This window comes from Schistocerca piceifrons, chromosome 2 (assembly GCF_021461385.2).
Source record: "Schistocerca piceifrons isolate TAMUIC-IGC-003096 chromosome 2, iqSchPice1.1, whole genome shotgun sequence".
Taxonomy (NCBI): Eukaryota; Metazoa; Arthropoda; class Insecta; order Orthoptera; family Acrididae; genus Schistocerca; species Schistocerca piceifrons.
In genome coordinates this window covers 188,371,288-188,392,079 of record NC_060139.1, presented here as the reverse complement: position 1 = coordinate 188,392,079, position 20,792 = coordinate 188,371,288, and the positions used below count along the sequence as shown (strand labels likewise).

Below are 20,792 nucleotides of genomic sequence, written 5' to 3'. Positions count from 1 at the left end.
AGATTACCCTCGTAGGTAGGTCGGACAGAGAGTGAGTGACTGTGAACAGTTCAGTGATAGGATTGTTCTCATCAGAATCGACAGCAAGCCAGCGCCGACAACAACAGTTCAGGTATACATGACGACGTCGCAAGCAGATGATGAAGAGATAGACAGAATATATGAGGACACTGACTGCGTAATTCAGTATGTAAAAGGAGATGTGATGATGATGATGATGATGATGATGATGATGATGATTGGTTTGTGGCACTCAACTGCGCGGTCATCAGCACCTGTACAGAGTCCCAATTTTTACACAGTCCAATGTAGCCACTGTCACAAATGATGATGATGATGATGAAGAAGAAAACAACACAAACACCCATTCCCCAGGCAGAGAAAATCCCCAACCCGGCCGGGAATCCAACCCCGGGACCTTGTGATCCAGAGGCAGCAACTAGACCGTCAGCTGTGGACATTAAAAGGAGAGGAAAATCTAATAGTCATGGGGGATTGAAATGTGGCTGTAGGGGAAGGAGTAGATAAAAGGGTTATGGGAGAATACGAGCTTGATACTAGGAATGAGAGAGGAGAAAGACTAATTGAGTTCTGCAATAAATCTCAGATGCTGACAGTGAATACTCTGTTCAAGAATCACAAGAGGAGGAGGTATACATGGAAGAGGCCAGGAGATACAGGAAGACTTCAGTTAGATTCGGTTAGGATGATTTCAGTTAGATTAGATTAAATCATAGTCGGACAGAGATTCCAAAATGAGATATTGGATTGTAAGGCGTGCCCAAGGGTAGATATAGACTCAGATTAAAATTTGTTAATGATGAAGAGTAGGTTGAAGTTTAAGAGACAATGCACAAAAAAGTGGGATACAAAAGTACTAAGGAATGAAGAGAGACGCTTAAGTTCTCTGAGGCTATAGATATTCCAGTAATGAATAGCACAGTAGGCAGTTCAATTGAAGAGCAATGGACATCTCTAAAATGGGCAATCACAGAATTTGAAAAGAAAAACACAGGTACAAGAAAGGTCACTGCGAAGAAATTGTGGATAACAGAAGAAATATTTCAGTTAATCGATGGAAAAAGAAAGTATTAAAAAAGTTCAAGGAAATTCAGGAATGCAGAAAAACAAGTCACTTAGGAAAGAAATAATTAGAAAGTGCTAGGAAGCTAAGGTGAAATGGCTACATAAAAACATGAAGAAATTGAAAAAGAAGCGATAGCTGGAAGGACCGACATACTTGGCACACAGAAAAGAGAAAAAAAAACTTCTGCGGTATTAAAAACAAGGGCAGTAACATTAAGAGTACAATGAGAATTCCACCGTTAAATGCAGAGGAGAGAGCATATAGGTGGAAATAGTACAGTGAATACCTCTGTGAGGGGACTGATGACCTCAGAAGTTAAGTCCCATAGTGCTCAGAGCCATTTGAACCAAGCCATACCTCTATGAGGGATAGGATATATCTGATGACATGGTAGAGGAAACAGGAGTTGATAGGGAAAAGATAGGGAATCTAGAATCAGAATCGGAATTTAGAAGAGCTTTGGGAAACATAAAATCAAGTAAGGCGGAAGGAATACGTAACATTCCATCAGAATTTCGAAAATCATTGGGGGAAGTGGCAGCAAAAAGATTATTCATTTTGGTGTTTAGAATGTACGAGACTGTCAGTATACTATCAGACACTTTGGACAAACGTTGTCTACGCAACATCCAAGATTGCAAGAGCTGACATGTGTGAGAATTATCATGCCATTAACTTAACAGCTGATACATCCAAGTTACTGGCAAGAATAATAATATGCAGAAGAGTGGAAAAGAAAATTGGGTATGTGTTAGGTGATGATCGGTTTGGCTTTAGTAAAGGTAAAGACACCAAAGAGGCAGTTCTGACATAGCAGGTGGTAATGGAAGCAATACTGAAGAAAAATAGGTGTTGTCAACTCAGAAAAAGCATTCAATAATGTAAAACGGTGCAAGATGTTCAAAATCTTGAGGAAAAATAGGGCTAAACTATTGGGAAAGATGGGTAATATACACTATGTACAAGAACCAAGAGGGGTCAATAAGAGTGGAAGACCAAGAATGAAGTGCACAGATATACCATAGTCTTTCACCCCTGCAGTTCAGTCTATCATCAACGAAGCAGTGACAGAAATAAAATAAAGGTTCAAGGGTGAGATTAAAATTCAAGGTGCGATGAGATCAATGATAATATTTGCTGGTGACGTTGCTATCCTCAGTGAAAGGAAGAAGAATTGCAGAATCTGCTGAATGAAATGAACAGTCTAGTGAGTACAGAATATGGACTGAAAGTAAACCAAAGAAAGACAAAACTAATCAGAAGCAGTAGAAATGAGAACAGCAAGGAATTGGTGATCATGAAGTAAATGAAGTTAGGGAAGTCTACTACCTAGTCAGCAAAAAACCCATAATTGACGGAGCAGGGAGAACATAAAAAGCAGACTAGCACTGGCAAAAAAAGGCATTTCTGGCAAAGGGAAGTCTGCTAGTCTCAAACATAGGCCTTAATTTGAGGAAGATGTTTCTGAGAATGTTTGTTTGGAGCACAGCATTGTGTGGCAATGAGACATGGTCTGTGGCAAAACTGGAGCAGAAGAGAATCGAAGCATTTGAGATGTGATGCTACAGCAGAATGTTGAAAATTAGATGGACTGATAAGCTAAGCAATGAGATCGTTTTCAGCAGAAACGACAAAGAAGAAGGGACAGGATGGTAGGGACATCTCATAAGACATCAGGGAGTAACTTCCATAGTACTAGGGGAAGCTGTAGAGGGTAAAAACTTTAGAGGGAGTCAGAGATGCATCTAGCAAATAATTGAGGATGTAGGTTGCTAGTGGTATGCTGAGATGGAAAGGAGAGTAATTCCTGGTGGGCTGCATCAAACCAGTCAGAAGACTGATGACTCACGAAGAAAACCTCTCACCTGGTGGAGATTCATTGATGCTATGTTCATTATCAAAACAGAACATGAGGAGCCATGTCCACAGTCCTCCAGAAGTTCAGCGTCTTTTCCCCATTTGCTTCACATAATTCTACTCAGACCAACATGCCACCTCAACCTCCGCCACTTAGGTTCCTCTGCCTGTACATATTAAATTTACCAACCACGAACTATATTTCCATTTTAACTGCTGCCTTCCATTCCACACTGAGAAGTCCCTCGTGTACAGCTGAGCCACATGTTGTTGTTGCATCCACAGTGATGAGTAGTCCCTCTCGAAATGTTCTGAGGGTCTCACTGAGGCCTTTACAGACCGAAATTACCCCCACACCATATCAGAAGCAGATACCTGTGCCTTGTCTCCCCAGTCACCTATCATCCCTCACACACGCACTGACAGGCCACAGAGGAGCAGCTACTTCTTGACTCAGTACCACATTCTTGGCCAGAATTTCAACTACCTCTCATTATGCATTGCATTGAGAAATGTCCTCCCCACCCCTTCCACAGTGATAGTCTGCCTTTCTTCTGCCTCTCTCCCACCCAATCTATGTAAATCCTTACCTGTCTGTATTCCACCACTGCTCCCATCCCCTTGCCCCATGGCTCACGTCCCTGTAAAAGACCTAGATGCAAGACCTGTCCCATAGATCCACCTACTCCCATACTGTCACAGTCATGTTGTATCTCATGAACAGCAGGGCTACCTATCAAAGCAGCCACTAGGCCTACTAACCTAACTGCAACTGCTGGTGGCATTCTTTATGGGCATGACCCCCAACTAACCACCTGTTCACATGAATGGCCAGTGTCATACTCTGGTGAAAAGACAGTTGGGCTGTCCAGTTGCTGAGCATGATGTGTGCAACATGGCATACTTGACTTTCACTGCTTAGCAACCCGTGCCATCTGGATTCTTCCTACCAACACCAGATTTCCTGAACTGTACAGATGCGAAGGCTCCCTGCAACATATCCTTTGTCCCTGTAACTGATCCCAGCCTCAGCCTTCTCTAGTTACTGCCCTCCACCTGCCTCTATGTCCATTTTTGCTCCCAATCCAAAATCACACAGCTTTTCCATCCCCCAGCACACTTGATAATCCTTTCTCCTTCTCTGCTTTCCCATTTTTCCTCTCAGCACAGTCTCCCAATGCTAAAACTAGGAGCCCATCATCCTATTCCAGCCACATCCCTGGATATTTCCACAGGCAACACCACAACAACTTCCCTGCTATCTCTTCACCTCCTCCCATCATGCCTCTTCTGTAACTCCACAGCCCACCCAAACTGAGATTACTGCTCACTGCAGTTGGGCTTCACCACCTGGAAACGGCAGTGGTCATGTGTTAGTGTGTCCATATGAATATGTCTGTTTTTCTAAATCTGATCAAGGACTTTGATAGCGTAGTCTACTTTTAAATGTGCTGATCTTCCACTCAACACCTATTCTATGTGGTGAGTTGCAATCCATCCAATTCGTATTGTTGATGTAAAAATAATGAACATAGTGATGGATAAAACATACTTTCTAGATACAATATAGCTAATTATACTAACTTGATTCAATAATTCAAGAAAATAGATTATGTGAAATACAGAAATGGTATGAGTGGTTTACCAAATCTCATTGTGAATTCTACCTTTGCCACTATCTTTGAAGATGAATCACTGTAGTGTCAGCAACGGGAGGAGAGGGTCAGGGAACAAGATCAAGTGAGGAAGTGGAGAAGATAGGTGCAAGGAAGGAAGGAGTTTTTAAAATGGGACATAAGATTAAACTAGAATAAAGTATAAAAGGTTGAGCATAATTTGCAGTCAAAAGCCAGCAGTTGGAATGACCACCACAAGAATGAAAAATGGAGAAAAGAATTGTGAAGCATAGGTGAGATGGGGGAAATGCTGTAGAAGCAGGGGAAAGACATGACTGTAGACTGTTGACCACCCCTGCCCCCCCCCCCCCCCCCCTGCACACACACACACACACACACACACACACACACACACACACACACACACTTCAGTGTGAACAGAACTGCCACCTTCTCTCTTATTAACAGACTGAAATTTTTCACAATGGGACATTTCCACCCTTGTTTTCAGACACCTACTTGTTTGTAAAATTTTGATAATTCATTGTCTGTAACAGTGCTATACATACACAGTGACATTTACAAAAGTTGACAGTTATCTACTTCTGAGAACCTGGCATTCTTCATTAAGTAGGAAAAATGGGTTTGAGGAAGTTAGATAATTTGAAGGTTACGCATCAGTCCACTGTTACCCCATAAGCAGAGGTTAATCGACCTGTATTTTTGTGTAATGGCCTACCAGAGAGACCTTCAGATCGGTTTTTATGATCAGTATGTTTATAATATTTTGGCATCAAATTGGGTAAAAGTGAGAATGTAGTATAGTTGGAAAGATCTGTGAAAATATTGTTTCTCTAATTTAAAATTCTACTAACGAGGGAACCTCCCCATCGCACCCCCCTCAGATTTAGTTATAAGTTGGCACAGTGGATAGGCCTTGAAAAACTGAACACAGATCAATCGAGAAAACAGGAAGAAGTTGTGTGGAACTATGAAAAAAATAAGCGAAATATACAAACTGAGTAGTCCATGCGCAAGATAGGCAACATCAAGGATAATCTGAGCTCAGGAGCACCGTGGTCACGTGGTTAGCGTGCGCAGCTGTGGAACGAGAGGTCCTTGGTTCAAGTCTTCCCTCGAGTGAAAAGTTTAATTTTTTATTTTCAGTTTATGTGACAAACCCTTATGATTTCATCACTTTTGTGGGAGTGATTACCACATCCACATGAAAACCTAAATCGGGCAAGGTAGAAGAATCTTTTTACGCATTCGCCAAGTGTACAACTTAGGTGGGTCGACAACATATTCCTGTCATGTGACGCACATGCCGTCACCAGTGTTGTATAGAAAATATCAGACGTGCTTTCCTGTGGAATAATCGGTTGACCTATGACCTTGCGATCAAATGTTTTCGGTTCCCATTGGAGAGGCACGTCCTTTCGTCTACTAATCGCACAGTTTTGCGATGCGGTCGCAAAACACAGACACTAAACTTATTACAGTGAACAGAGACGTCAATGAAAGAACGGACGGATCATAACTTTGCGAAAATAAAGAAAGTAAACTTTTCATTCTAGGGAAGACTTGAACCAAGGACCTCTCGTTCCGCAGCTTCACACGCTAACCACGGGACCACGGTGCTCCTCAGCTCACACACTCCTTGATGTTGCCTATGTTGCCCATGGACTACTCAGTTTGTATATTTTGCTTATTTTTTTCATAGTTCCACACAACTTCTTCCTGTTTTCTCTATTGATCTGTGTTCAGTTTTTCAAGGCGTATCCACTAAATCTGAGGGGGGTGCGATGGGGAGGGTCCCTTGTAAGACAGTCAGAACTTAAAGGATGACTCAACAAATAGGGTAACAAGAATGATCACGGTCTTACTTTATTCCAGGCACAGTTAGACTGATCTTCTCTTCATTCATTCATTCATTCATTCATTCTATATCTACATCTACATCTATACTCTGCAAGCCATCTTGCAGTGTGTGATGGAGGCTACTTTACATACCACTGTCACTGTCACCCCCTCTCCCCTTCCCCTCCTTTCCTTTTCCAGTTGCGAATGGTTCATGGGAAGAAAGATTTCCGATAAGGCTTTGTTTGGGCTCGAATATCTCTCATTTTTATCTTCATGATCTTTTTGTGAGATGTATGTTGGAAGATGCAATAAATTTGTTGAATCTTCTAGAGACTTGCACTCCTGGAACTTCAACAGTAAACCATACTGTGAGGCAGAACACCTCTGCATCTGCATACACACTCCACAAGCCGCCATATGGTGCGTGGTATAGGGTACCCTGTACCTCTACTAGTTATTTAATTTCTTGTTCCACTCATAAGTAGAGTGAGGGAAAAATAACTTTCTATATACCTCCATATGAGTCCTTATTTCTCGTATCTTATTTTGTCTGTCCTTACGCGAAATGTATATTGGCAGGAGCAGAATCTTTCTGCAGTCGGCTTCAAATGCTTGTTCTTTAATTTTTCTCAGTAGTGTTCTTAAAAAAGTGCATTACCTTCCCTCCAGAGATGCCTGTTTCAGTTCCCCGAGCACTTCCGTAATATTTGTGTGTTGTTTGAATCTACTGGTAACTAATCTAGCAGCCTGCCTCTGAACTGGTTTGATGTCGTCTTCAATCTCACCTGGTGCAAATCTCAAAGACTTGAGCAGTACTTTACAGATGAACCACACTTCCCCAAAATTCTCCCAATAAACTGAAATTGACCATTTACCTTCTCTGCCACATTCCCATACACCTTCCCATACACAACAGCATCAACAAAAAAACAACTGCAGATTGGTGCCCACCCTGTCCACCCGCCCACTTACGTATATACAAGGTGGAGAAAAATTGTGTCACGAAATTTTAACCCTGGATAGCTGATGCCAGTACGAACCAAAATTACTAATGTTGTGTAGGTCGACAATGCACAATTTTTAAACTACGGAAACATGGCGCCACAAGCTCAGATTGGCCGTGGCGTTTCGCTGTTGCCGTTCATTGGTTGACGGGCAGCACTATGCTTGTCGGTTCACACATATAAACGTCCCTCACCCCGTCGCTGCCCCAACGTGTTGTGCACACGTGTCGAATAGGTCTTGCTGTTTGCCTCCACCTCACGTCAGAGGTGTTCACATGTAAGCTTTGCTTCAGAGCGCGCACACGTCGCCTCATACAGTAAGCATGGCAACACAGTATTTGTTTGAAGAACAGCGAGATATAGTTTTTGTTTGTGGACTAGCCGACAGTAATGCGCATGAAGCTCGACAGTTGTGTGAGGAATGGTACCCAGCAAGATGCCACCCACATTCGCAATCGTTTACAGCAATTCACCAGTGACTTAGCGGAACAGGCTCGTTAGTGTGATATCATAGTATTGCTGGAAGACCTCAAGCATGACAGGGTGCTGCATTTGAAGAGACTGTTCTGGAGCACTTCAAGGAAGCACCTACGACAAGTATTTGAGCAGTTGGACACAACATGGGGGCCACTCATCAGTTAGTCTGGGAGGTTTTGAGGGATGATGGCCTGCATCCATTTAGTTCTACCCAGTCCAAGAACTAAATCCTGTCGCAGACTGGGAAAATCCTCATGTCACATACATCCACGGACACCAGGAACGATTTTTACTCAACATTTGGGCGGGCATTGTGGGTGATCATCTGATTGGGCCGGTTGTCTACCTCCGTGAGTTACCGGGGCAAATTACCTCCACTTTTTGCAAGAAAATCTACCCGGCCTGCTGGAAGATGCTCCCCTAGACATACAGTTATGCACGTGATTGCAGCATGGGGTGCCCCACATAACAGTCATGCTGTGCGCGGATATGTAAATGAACTCTTCAACGGCTGCGTAATTGGCAGAGGTGCTCATAGGAGATGGCCTCCGCGATCACCAGGCCTCACGCCACCGGACTTTTCCTGTGGCTATTCTTCAAGATTTTAGTTCACCTACCCACCTGCAAATCATCTATAAACAAAGAGAAATTACTGGATCACATTCAACATGCTGCCAATCACATCCGGGCAGTGCCAGGATTCTTTAAAAGAGTTCGGCAAAATACCGTTTTACGTTACCAAGCTTGTGCCGTGTCAGAGGGTCGCCAGTTCGAGCACCTGCTTTAATTAAACAATGCCCTAGCTACAAAAAAGGCTCTTTTTAGGGTTGACACAATTTGCAAAAGACTTTCTGTATACGAATTAACAGCTGTTGATGAGTTTGTTCCCAGTAATTCTTATCATGAAACTACAATGGATGTGTCGGGACCCCAGCGGATTCGCTGCCAGAGTTGAAGGCTGGCGCACTACCACCGAGCGTGCGGGCCACCTAGGATACATTGTGATCCCCGGCAGGCAAAGCATTCGTGGTCATGTGTTGTCCAGAGCATCCGGAAACAGGGCAATCCTGTGGCCAATTGGAGCACGAGGTGCCAAATTTCCATAGTTTAAAAATTGTGCTTTGTAGACCTACACAACATTAGTAATTTTGCTTCATACTGGCATCAGCTATCCAGGGTTACAATTTCATGACACAATTTTTCTTCACCTTGTATAAAATAATAGTGGTCCTATCACACTTCCCTGGGGTACTCCTGAGGATACCCTTGTGTCTGATAAACGCTCACAGTCAACAACAACTATTACCTAAGTCTTAGAGCCACCCGCATATCTGGGGACCTTTTCCATATGCTCGTACATTCTTTAACAGTCTACAGTGGGGTGGCATGTCAAATACTTTCCTGAATCTAGAAATATGAAATCTGCCCGTTGCCCTTTATCCATAATTTGCAGCAAATCATGTGAGAAATCATGTGAGAAAAAGGCAGCTTGAGCCATGCACTAGTGATGCTTTCTAAAAGTCTGCTAGAAGCTTTTTGTGTCTATTATATTTGAACTTGAAATATGTTCAAGAATTCTACAGCAAACCAATGTTAAGGACATTGGTCTGTAATTTTGAGGGTCAATTCTTTTAACATTCTTATATACAGGAGTAATTTGCACTTTTTTCCAGTCACTTGGTACTTGCCTTAGATGAAAGGTTCATGATAAATGCAAACTAAGGGGCCAGTGTTGCAGAGTATTCTTTGTAAAATCAAACTGGGATTTCATCTGGACCTGGTGACTTAATTGTTTTCAATTCTTTCACTTGTTTCAGTATGGCAGGGATGCCTATTACTATGTCATATCCATACAGTTGTCTGTGCAATGGTCAAACAACAGTATGTTTGTACGATTTTCCTGTGTGAATGATTTCTTAAACATGAAATTTAAAATTTTGGCTTTCCTTTTCCTATCTTTTACTACCACTCACCAGACTCAGCGAGTGGTTGAATAAAAGCCTTAGACCTGCTTAGCACTTTTACATAGGACCAAAATTTCCTTCGGTTTTCAGCCATATGTTCTGCTAAGGTATGACAGTGGTAGTTGTTTCCAGTGGCAGTTGTTGTCTGCTTCGTGCATAGATTTTTGTTAAAGATGTACGAGTCTCTAGTAACTTTTGCCTGTTGTCATATGTGTGTTCTCTTTTGAACTGAGAGGCAACAGTCTTAGCTACCTCAGCATTTTCTGAATTTTGTTGCCAAATCAAGGTGGGTCTTTTCCATCCTTATCCACTCCACTTACTAGGAGTATACTTCTCTAGAGCACAGTTTACAGTCTGTAGTATTACCATGAAAACCAGTTCGCTTTAATAAACAGTTAGGATTTAAATTGAGGAGAACACGATTTGCATTCAGCTTGCCAGCAGAGCAGTGGAGCATATAAAGGCATGTATGCAAATGGGGGAGGGGGGGGGGGGGAGACTGAGATCGACCAGTTATCTGATTTGCAGCCACTTATTTGTTCAGCGGCTGCCTGTGTGAGGTCAGCTGATTATTGCCTTGTGGTGGATGCAATTGCAGCTACATAGTATTGGCATCCCCAACATTTTTTAGAATGACCAGCCTCCATCTACTTCATAAGCAGTGACAGTGCCTTGCAATCTGCAGCATAATAGGCACAGGGGTGAATGAGCATAAGTGTGTTGCTCACTTAAGAGAGTGTGTTTAAATGTGTCAGTCAGAATGATGATTTTTGCTTTCTTATACTTCCAAAATATCTTCATTAATTAACCCCTGACGGGGTGTGCTGATTTTCATAACACGAACGGGCGCGTGGCGTACTTTGTACACATGTAAAGAATAGCTGTCTTTATGTTCTGAGGTAAACATGTATGAGTAAAATAACAGTTTAATCTTAGTTTAATTAAATAGTGATAAAATAAACTTGAATTACATAAGCTAAACCACTGTTTAATTTAACAACAATGAAGTAAACTTCCATGCCACATAGAAGTGTTAACCCACAGTAATGACCCATTCGGAGCATTAAATGATGCAGTTGCATCAGATCCCAGCCAAATGCTTATTTGTTTACTAATTATCTGGTAGACAACTGCCTCATTGCAGAATTGTGCTGATAACTTGAAATCTGGAGCATTTTCTTGTGTGGATCGTTTTTTTTTTTTTTTTTTTTTTTTTTTTTTTTTTTTTTTTTTTTTTTTTTTCTCACATAGCTCACTGTTTATTTTATATTGCTGCTGCTCAAGTGGACATATGACAACACAACTTATCACCATGTTAGCTGAAGCAATAATGAATGAATAGATACAGACTTGCAATTGTAAAACATCAATGTTATTTGTGGTTGGCACACTTTGTACATAGGCGTGCCTGCTTCTATTCCTTTGACCAATTATTGTCACTTTTGCTTTCAAGCTTGTTCATTTATCCATTCTCCATTAGCTAGTGTACCAAAGGCTAGATTATTTGTTATGATTCCTTCTGTGATGTTTGCATCTTCTCTAGTTTCTTCTTTAATTTTCTTTGAACTAATAATGGTGAGTATTATTGTCCAGCCCAAGTGTCTTTTGTTCTCAGCTTTCATGAGCCTAATAAGGTGTAGAGGTCAGATGTTGTTCTCTTCATTCAAATTTGTGTGTGTGTGTGTGTGTGTGTGTGTGTGTGTGTGTGTGTGTGTGTGTGTGTGTGTGTGTGTAGCCATACTTCATCTGAAAATTTTCCACTATTCCTTTTTAAATTTCTGCAACTCTAGAGTTAACCCCAATAGTTCTGATCTCTCATGTAGAAAGTGCTGCTGGTGAAACAACTGTCTTGTAATGTAATGTCACAGTTTCATATTGCATAATACGACTTTCTTTTATAGTTGTTCCATGTGATTCTTTGTGCCTTTTGAAATTTGATGGCACTTTTTGAATTTTACACCTCTTCCCAATCCTGATGGCAGTAAGGTATCTCAAAGGTGTTTTAGTCTTCAGTGGAATTTTTCTGCTGTTTTGATATAGATTTTCCATGTAATGGGGTTTCTCATGTGATATTTGAAAGTCTAATTGTTCTGTGGCATATTTAGTTTTTTTTCTTTCATATAGTAATGACTTCCTTGTGTGACTTTTTACACTTCCATGTTTACCCATGTTTCCATGACATCTTCGATCTTCCAATTGACAGTATGCGCATCTGATGTGTGATATGCAGGTAAAAAAATGTCAATCCTCATGTTTGCTCATCTTCTGAATCCTCTTTGTATCGTGGAAGATAAATTTAACAACATAAAATTGGTCACTGTTTTCTGTGTGACTATAAATGAACATTTATTTCTAATACATGTTTAATTTTTTTAGGCTGTGGAAAGACAACACAAGTGGCACAGTTTATTTTGGATGCAGAAATTGCTGCTGAGCGAGGATCTATATGCCGCATAGTCAATACACAACCACGGCGCATTAGTGCCATTTCTGTGGCCCAGAGAGTTGCTGAAGAACGTGATGAACCATGTGGTGGGCAAGACAGCAGTTGTGGATACCAAATACGACTTGAGAAGTTAGTATATTACTGATACTCTTCTTCTGTGGAGGAACATCGTAAAATTGCAGACACATTTGAAAATAGGTCGGTCTGAAAGATATTAATGTATCATAAACAAAGAGAAAGTTGTATTAGCAAGAGATATGGTGCAAAATATTTTTGTAAAATGAGAAAAAGTAATAATTTTACTGCAGATTGTAAACAATAGAAGACCAAATTTGGAAAAGTAGTTGTAGGGAAGAATACAAAATAAGAACTGATTTTGTTAGGGGGAGAAACATAGAAAATAAAATAATGTTTTCCATGTGGAACTGGAATGTATAGGGATACGTGGCAGATAAATGTGTGAGATGCCAGTTATCAAATCTAAATCTCCGTGCTGCTTTATTCTAGTATTCATTGGATCCCAGATGATTGTGAAAGGATAGCCTTCACGGTAGAGTAATATTCCCATTGGTGTTAAGTTCTGAAGCATTTTATGTTTGTTGGAAGAGGATGGTGCTATGAGTAAACCAAAGCCTGAATGTACCCATTTGGTTGTGGGATGTAGGCTGTAATAAAACGTTATTGTCTACTGCGCACTGTTTGCCACTGATTATTATGTAGTTCTATCATTTCAGTGTGGATATCTACGCAAAGCAATGCATGCAAAAGAGTTGCACTAAAGAGTAAATGTTATAATTTTCAGAAAAGTTTGTGATCCTCTTTCTGTTCAGTGTGTTCATTGACTACCATAAATCTTAGTACTATTACTGGCAAGATGTACAAGTAAAGGAGTAGTTACTGTAGTGTGACTATTTTATAAGGGTGTGCAGACAGAATAGCACACCTTACATGATGTAGGATAAGTTTTGTCATCCAAAATAGCCCAAATGCTTCCAAGGATAAAATACAAATGAATCCCAAATTGGAGCCAGTGGGACTTTCTGTCATTCCCCAAAAATCAAAAAATTCAAATTCCTAGACATGCTTTAAAGTTTAAGAAGCCTTAAACGTTTTATCAGTGCAGACAGCAGTATCTCAATAATGTTTAAATTTGGTTTTTGTGGATGCCAAGATGGATATATTTTTTCCATTCTAGTGCTGATCACACCCATAATTGACACTGAACATTTGATGATGCTAGGGGCACTATTACCTTGCAGGATACAGTCTCCTCCTGAAAGAATTCTTGCAGCATTGAATGGTTATGGTCATGTTAGAATAGACATGCTTTAAAGTTTAAGAAGCCTTAAACGTTTTATCAGTGCAGACAGCAGTATCTCAATAATGTTTAAATTTGGTTTTTGTGGATGCCAAGATGGATATATTTTTTCCATTCTAGTGCTGATCACACCCATAATTGACACTGAACATTTGATGATGCTAGGGGCACTATTACCTTGCAGGATACAGTCTCCTCCTGAAAGAATTCTTGCAGCATTGAATGGTTATGGTCATGTTAGAATAGACATGCTTTAAAGTTTAAGAAGCCTTAAACGTTTTATCAGTGCAGACAGCAGTATCTCAATAATGTTTAAATTTGGTTTTTGTGGATGCCAAGATGGATATATTTTTTCCATTCTAGTGCTGATCACACCCATAATTGACACTGAACATTTGATGATGCTAGGGGCACTATTACCTTGCAGGATACAGTCTCCTCCTGAAAGAATTCTTGCAGCATTGAATGGTTATGGTCATGTTAGAAAAGTTTGATAAGCTTTGTCATTTGCATTTCCTTTCAATGTAACAATAAGTCTCTGCTATTCGGCTGCATTTTGGCTGATGTGTAATGGAAGAGAGTAATGGGAAGCAGCTGATATGATGGGAGAGCAATTCTTCATTAAATCACTTTACATTTTGTTATTGGTCTTATTGCAAACATAAACTTTCATTCTTGTTGCTAATTCATTCTTGCTACTCATTCATTCTTTTATTTAGCAAATCAAATCTCTCATTTAAGAAACCTTATTTAAAAAGCTCTACTATTAGCAAAACTTTCTCGCCAATCCACAAGCATTCCAGTGCAGTGCCTTTTGCCATTGTGAAATAACAGTATAGTGACAAAAGAAAATTTTTGCTGTGCTTATTTCAAAGTTGTGTCTGTTGTGATTCATCTTGCTCCAACAGTGCTCCCTTATCATGTTTGTAACTATTTATGCCATGATTTTGCATATTGTGGTCATTAACTCTATTTTCAGAGTAATGAAGCATGAAATATGTAGACTAATCTGGTTTTCCCATGATGCAACTGGGCATTTCTTGCCCTCCATTGTGACTTCTAACAAACATGTTATCTGATAGGGTGATTTAAGTAGCATCCTGCAACAGGTATTTCACTGTTTAATTCTTCTTGCATTTGCCTTTGCCTGTTTTCCTCTATGATCTTTTTTGTCACAATATCCTCTTCTCATTTTTTTCTTTTGGGTAATGTCAACTTGTGTCACCATATCTTTTAAAACTTCAGTAACGCCCACTTCTGAAAGTATACAGTTCAATTTGCAATTAATGGTCCAGAGGGTCCTCAGTCTACATATCCCTCATGTTTCTCTTTCTAGTCTTTCTTTTCTTGACACAACCCGCTTACTTTTGCTGCGGTATGAGCTGTATCTGGAAACATTTCAATTTTGCCTTTGTCCTGTCCTCTCTGTAAAACGTTTGCATTCTGATCTCCATTCCAGTGTCATGTTGCTCTTCCTTTGGGAGTACCTGTCATTTCACTATTTTCTTGAATAGTAGGGATGCTCTTGACCATACCCATTTTGAAATTCATGTCATCTTCTATCAAGATGATGTCCTTTCTCATATAAAAGTTCTCTCGTCTGTGTCTAGTCAGAACCTCCTCTCTGCCATCCCTCTATGCCCATCTTATCTGTTTGCCTATCATTCCATCTGTCTGATCCATTTTTAGCTTTTCTGTTACACTGCTTACAAGCCTTTCTTGTACAGCTTGTGGCAACCATGATACAAGTGCTGGTATTAAAATCTCTTCTCTTAGAGGCTGATCTATAGATCAGTTCTTGGAATATTCCCTTTTTATAATTTCTTCTAATATTCCATAATTTGTGTGATAATTCAGTCCACTCAGTAACTTCATTTTACCACCTATCTGCAGGCTTACATCTCAGCCATCCACTAATTTGGTACAAAATATTTTTTATACTCACTCTAGTGGCTTGATATTGCATCTATGAAAGCTCTAAATGAATGCAGTCATGTGTACATTACCTTTAGATTCAAACTGCATAACTTTGATTGTGTACTCAAAAAATTCTGTAGTGTGGCCAAGACTGATCCTGTCTTTGTGCTGGCTGCAGTATTAATTTTTCCTGAACCAGTTGCAAGAAATATGGTAAATATTTTTATGTCTCAGTCTTTTATTTCTTTCAGTCCTCCTCCCAAGAAGGAGGGGGTGCATAAACATTTTTTTCTGCGTCTTGATACCGGCTTCTGTGTAATGGTTGTGCACAATTCACTGTAGGGGTTCTGAGAACACACATGGGCATCTCAGATAGTTCATTTTCTTAGATGTAGAAAAAGTGCAGATAATAAAATAACACATTGTTCTTTTATGGCATAGCATTGCTTGGGGTCTGTTGGATATAGTAGAATTACATGTTGTGAGTAAGAAGCAGAGGTAGGTGGGGCAAAGAAGGACTTCAAGAGAAAAGAAACTGAAGGAAAAAATGTGTTAACAGAAAAAGACATAAAGAAGGCTTTGGGGAAGTGGGAGGGGCAATACACATTATCTGATCAAAATTCAAAGATACTGTTTCCTGACAGGGTGCATTGTCATGCTGATACAATCAATCAGTGCCTCCATACTGTTCCTCTACAGTACACAGTATGCAGTACTGTAAAATGTGTTCATATCCTTCCACATTTAGGTTTTCCGATAGGTGCAATAAGGGGACCATACCCTAACAATGAAAAACACTCCAATACCATAACCCCGCCACCTCCGCACTTCACTGATGACGCTACACATGATGGCAGCTTACATTCTTCAGGCATTCGCCAGACCTAAACCCTTCCATCAGATTGCCTCAGTGTATAGTAAGATTCATCACTCAGCAATACTCATCATAGTACTGTGGTGGTGTAATGGTCAGCATTTCTGCCTAGTAAGCAAGAAGACCCAGGTTCGCATCCTGGCTGCGGCACAAATTTTAATTCATTTCTTCAGCTTCCATCATTATCATCACACTACATCACTTGATCACCTCAAGTGTCATTGAGCATTGTCTACAGAAATGTATGGCTTATGAGTACAAGCTTGACCATTGTACTCTGTTCTTTTTAACTCCCTTTGCGCTGTAATGTGCATGCTGGACTACTGGTTGCACTTGGGAACACACGAATGATTTGATCTGTTGATTTCATGCGATTTTTTGCAACCACCTTCCACAATGCTTGAGTTCTACCTGGTCTTGGTTTAGCTGTGGGTATACTTTTGCATTTCCATTTCACAATCACATCAGTAACACTCAACGTGAACAGTTTGAGAGGGGTTGAAATACTCCTTATGGATTTGTTGCTCGGGTGACATCCACTGACTAATCCACATATGAAGTTATTCAGCTTTCTTGACCAACACAGTCTGGTGTTTGTACTTCTCTATTGACCTCCCTTTATGCTGGTGATTCCGCCTCTCCTGGCATCTAGTTTATAATTCCACATTAAGGTATCTATGTACCTTTGGTTGGATAGTCTAATTTCAAGGACTGGAGGGGATTGTTAGAAGCAGTCTCTGCATGGGTGTGTCAAAGTGAGGCTAGTACTACAATTATTGATGACCCTAGTGACTCATTTTGAGACAAGAATTTTAACACCACCATGTAACTTTCACATATATCATTCTTACTGATTATAAACAAAACAATGGACAACAGTAATGAAAGAATGTGTTGACATAATTATGAAAATATAATGTGAGTATCGAGACACTGTTATGTCAAAGAGATATTCAGTCTTTTTTTTTGGGAAAGGCTTCTCAAATGAAGAATTATATCCAGTTTTACTAGTCAGTACATTAGTTGCTGTGGGGGCCGTTTATGTTTATAAATATGTCCAGTGGCCTCTGTTTTCAGTTTACTCACATTATGTGCTTAACTAGTCACATATTATGAATGAATTTCAGGGCATTGCCACGACACACTGGCTCAATACTTTACTGTACTACTGGAATCCTGCTACAGTGGATGCAGTCTGATCCTGCACTGCCTGACATCTCACATATAGTTCTTGATGAAATCCATGAACGAGATATAATTTCTGACTTCGTGATGACCATTTTGAAGGACGTCTTACCTAGGGTGAGTGTGTGTGTGTGTGTGTGTTCCATTTTGCACACTGGAAATTTTGTTATCAGTATGTCAGACGACAGTCATGTAGACCCTCTCTACCTAAACAAATTTCTGCATGGTTTCCAGTTTTTTTTAACTCTTTAGAAGGTTGACTAATGCTACAGTTTTCTTAGCTACTCTTGTGTTTTAAAGTGCAATGTAGTGTTATGAAATAGCTTCCTTAATATTAGATTTTCATTTTTTTCTGAGAATACGTTAGCAAGCAAAGTAGCTCAGTGTTCTTCTGCAATAATGAGATTCAACCAAATTTAAGTTTTCTCTAGTTTCTCTTTATCACTTTCGTCGTTTGCTAGAATGTCTTCAGAAAACCAGGCCAAAGCCAATTTCTTAATCCAGTCTTCTCCATTGGAAAGCCATAGTGATGGTATCAGGAAAATCTTCTCCAACTGAGGTATTTCTGTATCTCTAATGACCTTGTTGTTGAAGGGAATTTATTAACATTCTTTCTCCATTTTGTATTGTTTGGTTTTAAGAATCATTTTGACACTCTTTACAAACAATAATGAAATGCTATCATCACTTCCCTTTGCAAAATTTTTTGTTGTGTGAAATGAAAGTACATGATGATATGATTTTTGAAGTAGTTTCAAAGGGTAAACTTGGTGAAAAATTTAACACCAGTGACACCTTATTATGAGGGAAAGAAGTGACTAAAATGGTTCCATGAACAACTTTCAAGATTCCTTGAATAATTGTTCAATGACCATGGACTGTAATTCGGGCTGTTATCATTGTGTTGGCCGGTTTTGCTGTGAAATTTAGGCATCTATCTACACTTAGGTAAGTGACTAATCCACAATCTACAGTTCCAGGCTTTCTTCTTGGGCTGAACAGTAACTTCTTTAGATGTTCACAGGGAACTTCTTTCGTGCCTTACCTGCTACTGCAGTCATTTAGCTCTGAGGGAGGACATTGAAAGCATAGCAACAATTTGTACCATGCTGAAGTGCCTGTGGACCACTCAATGCGTCAAAGATGTGGTGAGTGGGTCACTCTTGTAATCCCACCAGATGTATTGATGGATAACTCACTATAATTATGCATACATATAGTGAGGTCACTAGGAATTGTAAGGAAGGGTAGGTGAGGAAGAATACGGCTGATGGTGCCAGGTTATGTGGCAAAGCAACCACAGCAGATTTAAGGGTTTCCAAGGACTACCATGCTGTCCCTTGTCAATCAACCAGTGTTTACACCAATGTCTCTAGTGTACCTGTTGTTCATGGTCCTGCACTGCATTGTTTTCTCCTGGAATGTGATGTGAAAATTGTTGCTAACCATCAACAACATTTAGAAAGTGCATGGATTTTGCTACTGCTTAATGTGGGACTTCTCACCATTCAGTTGACCATTGTGTTTTTAGTGAATGAACTGGCACCACATGGGTGGGCCGAGTGTGTGTTCAGTGTCAGGGTGTTTCCCAGTCAAACCTACAAACACTGTTCTCCAGCATTGACATGTGAATTATCCAACACACATTCAAAGTACTCTGTTGATCATGAGGTATCCACCTCCTAAAGTCTCTTGTTTGTGTATTTTCAGAAGATCTAGGAACTATTACTTTCTGTGATGTAATTGTAAAAAGTTGTGCTTCATAAAATCTGTGTTACTGGAGGAACAGTTACCTTATTGTTTGTATTATTTTTAGTATCATATATATTCAGAATTGCATGTTCAAGAAATTTGCAGTAGTTGCATAAGACAAACTGGTCTAAGATCTTGTTGTACGATTTGAGAAAAGCTATATCTTCGCTCTTTTCTAAAATCTTCCGTGTTTGACACTTTGTCATGCAATTGATTAAAAGTTGTAGGGTCTGTTCGCTTTTTAATGAGCAAAAATACTTAATTTGTTCCATTCACACCCTTTTCCTGTTACACTCTCCTTGATAGTGGGGCATTTATCATGTTATCTCAATTGGAGTAGTAAAGTAGTTTCTTTCATGCCGATCCTCATTGTGTGTCCTGATGTAGAGTAACCATTACCTGTACTAGCTTGTCTTCAGTAGCTGCACCTTGAATCTGGCTGAAAGGTTGGTGATGGGGACAGTTTGCTACTAATAATGTAGTTCACACTGGCTTTGCAGTTCAAACACTTTACCTGCAATGAGATGTTGAATAAACTACAGTTTATGGCCAGATCAAGTCTGATTTATTATAGCTGCAGATAAACAGCTTGCCACCTACTGCACTGATGTCAATTGTTAGAGTGCAGTAACCTAACATAGACATAATTAAGCACAATATTAATGTATAGCAAGTAAATCATCAGCATAATCAGTTATAACGTTCTCAGATCACTTTCCTTTAAATCTTAACAGTCATGTCAATATGGAAACAATGAGCACAGCAAGAATAATTTGGAAATAGCACAATTCACAGTTTGACCATACTGTCATAATGAGCATTATTGAAGTTTGACACAATCTGTGATACTAATTACATATTCACTGTTCAATTAATGGTTTAAAAACAGTCACTGGATTATTGAATAAACTTCTGGAAAGAAAGTCTCTCTAAATTCTGGTACATCTTCTGACTTGTAATTTATACTCACTGTCTGTGGTACATTTCCCCTGTATCAGTGGACATAGTTCTTGCTCCTTTCAAACTCCTTTCAAACTCACTACAGACTGGCCTAAATGGCTTCCAACAAGTTTCTTATACAGATTGACCATAATTAAAATTAAAGTTAGTTATTGTTGTATGCTGGATTTTCATAAATTACAATAAAATATTGACATTTCTAAAAAACTGAATAGTGGAAGAAGATTTGTTTGGACGAGGACTTTTATATACAATGATAATTTTAGTAATAATATATACAATGATAATTTATATACAATGATAAATTTTATTGAATTATGTTAGTTAGCTTGCCAAAATATAGGATTCTGTTTCAGTAACAGTGTGTTTATTAGAGATGTTAATTACTCTGAAACTGTTTTTTATTAAAGATGTTAATTACTCTGAAACTGAGTGAGTGCAAAGGTTACTAACATATTTTGTCATTAGCTTT

General features: G+C 39.6%; 1 protein-coding gene across 4 annotated transcripts in view; it reads left to right on the top strand.

The window, feature by feature from the left end:
• Nucleotides 1–20,792, top strand: part of LOC124776718 (ATP-dependent DNA/RNA helicase DHX36-like) — a 239,928-nt gene that overhangs the window by 79,211 nt on the left and 139,925 nt on the right. For all 4 annotated transcript variants that reach the window (XM_047251833.1, XM_047251834.1, XM_047251832.1 and 1 more), the window contains exons 6-7: nucleotides 12,245–12,443; nucleotides 17,551–17,725. In XM_047251833.1, the coding sequence (XP_047107789.1) occupies nucleotides 12,245–12,443; nucleotides 17,551–17,725 (374 nt within the window). The remainder of the gene's footprint in view (nucleotides 1–12,244; nucleotides 12,444–17,550; nucleotides 17,726–20,792) is intronic.